Below are 3,078 nucleotides of genomic sequence, written 5' to 3' on the forward strand. Positions count from 1 at the left end.
ACACACAAACATTCTGAGACTATAGCGGAACCTTGCGACACCAACATTCTCACCCGTAGGAACAAATAGACAACACAAACATTCTCAGCAGCATGAATAAGCATGTTGCAACTCAAATATTCTCAGAAACACGACCACTCCAGGTTCCTGAGAACGTTAATGTTGCATGGAAGCATATCACACGAGCAATGGAAAGCTTGCTTCCTTTAATATGATTATCATTTATACAAGCTGTTAACCCTTTCAACGTTGCATGATTAGAATGCACACGCTAACTGTTACTTTAACGATATAGTAAGCAACACTGATTGGTCGGATCAAAGGTCGTTCTGACACCTGACAACTGCATGTCCCCAGATTAAACGGTTGCTAGAACTAAACTATTATGATTAATGAGTTTGAGGGGAAAATATGCAACACGGAATGCTCAGCAATAAGGAAAAAAACATGCAGCGGGAAATTGTCAGCAGTCTTTAGAAATCCTAGAACAACACATTATCAAGCCACAATCTTCTGTCACACAGACGCCCATATATGAAATCACTAATGTTAATGTCGAAAATCTAGGTAGGATGACTAATCTTAAGTTCGCTTCCTGAAACGTGCTGTCTTAACAGGTGTTTTTTTATGTTTCCAACATACATAGTTTACCACTACAAAACGACAGGAAAGCGTAAAACAAAAGAGAACCCCAACTCATTTGTGGTCACTAACATATAACAGGTGGATAACGAAAATGTTGAAGCATGTTGAAGGTCAGTCTGAACCATTTCTTTACAGTGGACACACTGCCAGTTGTATCCAGCAGCCGACATGCCAAAAACAGTTGGAGTGATAGGTGGAGGGGTAGCAGGTCTCGCGGCCATTAAGACGTCCCTCGACGAAGGTCTGCTGCCCATCTGTTTTGAGAAGTCGGACGGCATTGGAGGACTGTGGAATTACTCCCCTACACCCCGAGATGGCTACCCTAGTGTCTACAGTTCGTGCGTTATCAACACCAGCAAGGAGATGACATGTTACAGTGATTTCCCCATACCCAAAGAGTTTCCAAACTTCATGCATAGATCTAACTTTCAAAAGTATCTAGAGCTCTATGCCAATCATTTCAAACTCCGCGAGTACATCCAATTCAATCGACTGGTTGAGAAGGTTGAAAAGGGAGATAACTTTGAGGAAACCGGAAGTTGGGTTATCATTAGTCGTGATTTACGGACAGGAAAGACCGAAAGAGAGGCTGTGGACTTCGTGATGGTATGTCACGGGCACCTGACAGAACCTAACATTCCCCGCTTTGAAGGATTGAAAGAATTCAATGGTCAGGTTCTACATACTCACGACTACAAAGACTTCCGTGGATTCGAAAATAAGCGAGTTCTGGTTGTTGGGATTGGAAACTCCGGAAGTGATATCGCTTGTGAATTGAGTAGACACGCTGAACATGTGAGTAAACATGCCTTGTGCTGTAATTTCGAGTCGTAACTTTTGTTTTCACGTTTATGTAGCCAATACATCAAGGTTATAGGAAAAAGAGCGTTGATTTGAGACCGCTTTGAACAGTTTTTTTCTGCATTGCAGTTTTAGCACGGCGTTGCTAATTTGAACATTATTACAATATTTCAGTATTGTCAGTATTTCAGGACGGTCCCTGATTAGAACGGTGAATATTCCAGTTATAACACAAAGTGTCTATACTGTGAACAGTACTCCAGTTATGCGAAGATATGTTATTTTCCTTACCGCTTAACGTTATGGATATAGGCAGCAGGTCGCAAGTAATATGAGAAAGTTTATACCGTCAAGTGTTTGGGTCCAATCTATCAAGTTGAAAAGCCTACCAGATATCAAGTTCAAGGTAATGTCATGTGCAGTTGTTTTACATATTGTATTCAATCAGAATAGTCACGTACTAGTCTTTATGACCGGAATATCGTCTGTTTTGAGCATTAACTTTGGATGCCTCTGGACACACTGTCTCAAACACGTATAACAATTTCGTCCTGCACAATTGTAAAGTTAATATTTGTAAGGTGATGATGACAGGTAAATACTTTCCACTTCTTCCACTTCCAGGTGTACATGAGTACTCGCCGTGGATGCTACACTGTACAGAGAGCGGGCATGTTTGGTCAACCGTTTGACCAGTTTTACAACGTGCGTTGGATGGAATGCATTCCTGCAAGTCTGTTGCGCCCATTAATCTACCACCAAATCAACTACCGCTACCGACACAGGGATTACGGACTTTCCCCAAACTTCCGTTTTGAAGAAGGCGCTTCAACCATTAGTGACGATCTGCCAAACAGAATTCTCGTTGGAGCTATTAACATAAAATCAGACATCAAAACCTTCACCCAAACCGGCGCCATATTTGAGGACGGGACAGAGATAAAGGACATCGATGTTGTCATTTTGGCTACAGGTTACAACTACAGTTTCCCGTTTCTTGATAGTTCGATTGTGAAAATGGAGGGTCGTTTCTCACACTTGTACAAACTTATTTTCCCTCCAAATATTCGCCAAAACACCTTTGCAGTGGTTGGCTTGGTCCAACCCTTCGGAGCTCTTCCTCCCGTTCTTGAGATTCAAGCACGACTAGCTTCAAGAGTATTCACTGGTCGAGCAAAGTTGCCTCCTCCTTCGGTTATGCTTTCCGAGCTGGAAAAACGGAAGACATTCCTGAAATCAAGGTACGTGGACTCCGCAAGATACTCGCTTCAAGTTTATTTCATTCAGTATGTTGACGAAATCTGTTCTCTCATCGGCTGCAAGCCTAATCTGAGTCGGCTTTTCTTCACCGACCCAAAGCTCTGGTACAAGATGGTGTTCGGACCCGCGGTTCCCCCTCAGTGGAGGCTGGAAGGTCCGGGGAAGTGGTCCGGGGCTCGGGATGCCATCTTCTCGGTGCAGGAGAACACGCTGTGTCCCATGCAAACCAGAAAATCAGGACAGAATGAAAGGGATGGACTCTATGATGGATGGATAAGTCTGCTGAAGAAGTTGTGTCTGTGCGTCCTGGTCCTTTTGTTCCTGAAGTGGCTGTTCCGAAATGGGCTGGTAACTCCGATGGTGTCGTTATAA

General features: G+C 43.3%; 1 protein-coding gene across 1 annotated transcript; it reads left to right on the forward strand.

Annotated features, from left to right (window-relative positions):
- The first annotated feature begins 813 nt into the window (after positions 1-813).
- Positions 814-3,078, forward strand: LOC137294703 (flavin-containing monooxygenase 5-like). Its single transcript, XM_067825778.1, has 2 exons — positions 814-1,440; positions 2,071-3,078. The coding sequence occupies exons 1-2, from the start codon at positions 814-816 to the stop codon at positions 3,076-3,078; spliced, it is 1,635 nt and encodes a 544-aa protein (XP_067681879.1).

Source organism: Haliotis asinina, chromosome 8 (genome assembly GCF_037392515.1).
Source record: "Haliotis asinina isolate JCU_RB_2024 chromosome 8, JCU_Hal_asi_v2, whole genome shotgun sequence".
NCBI classification, from domain to species: domain Eukaryota; kingdom Metazoa; phylum Mollusca; class Gastropoda; order Lepetellida; family Haliotidae; genus Haliotis; species Haliotis asinina.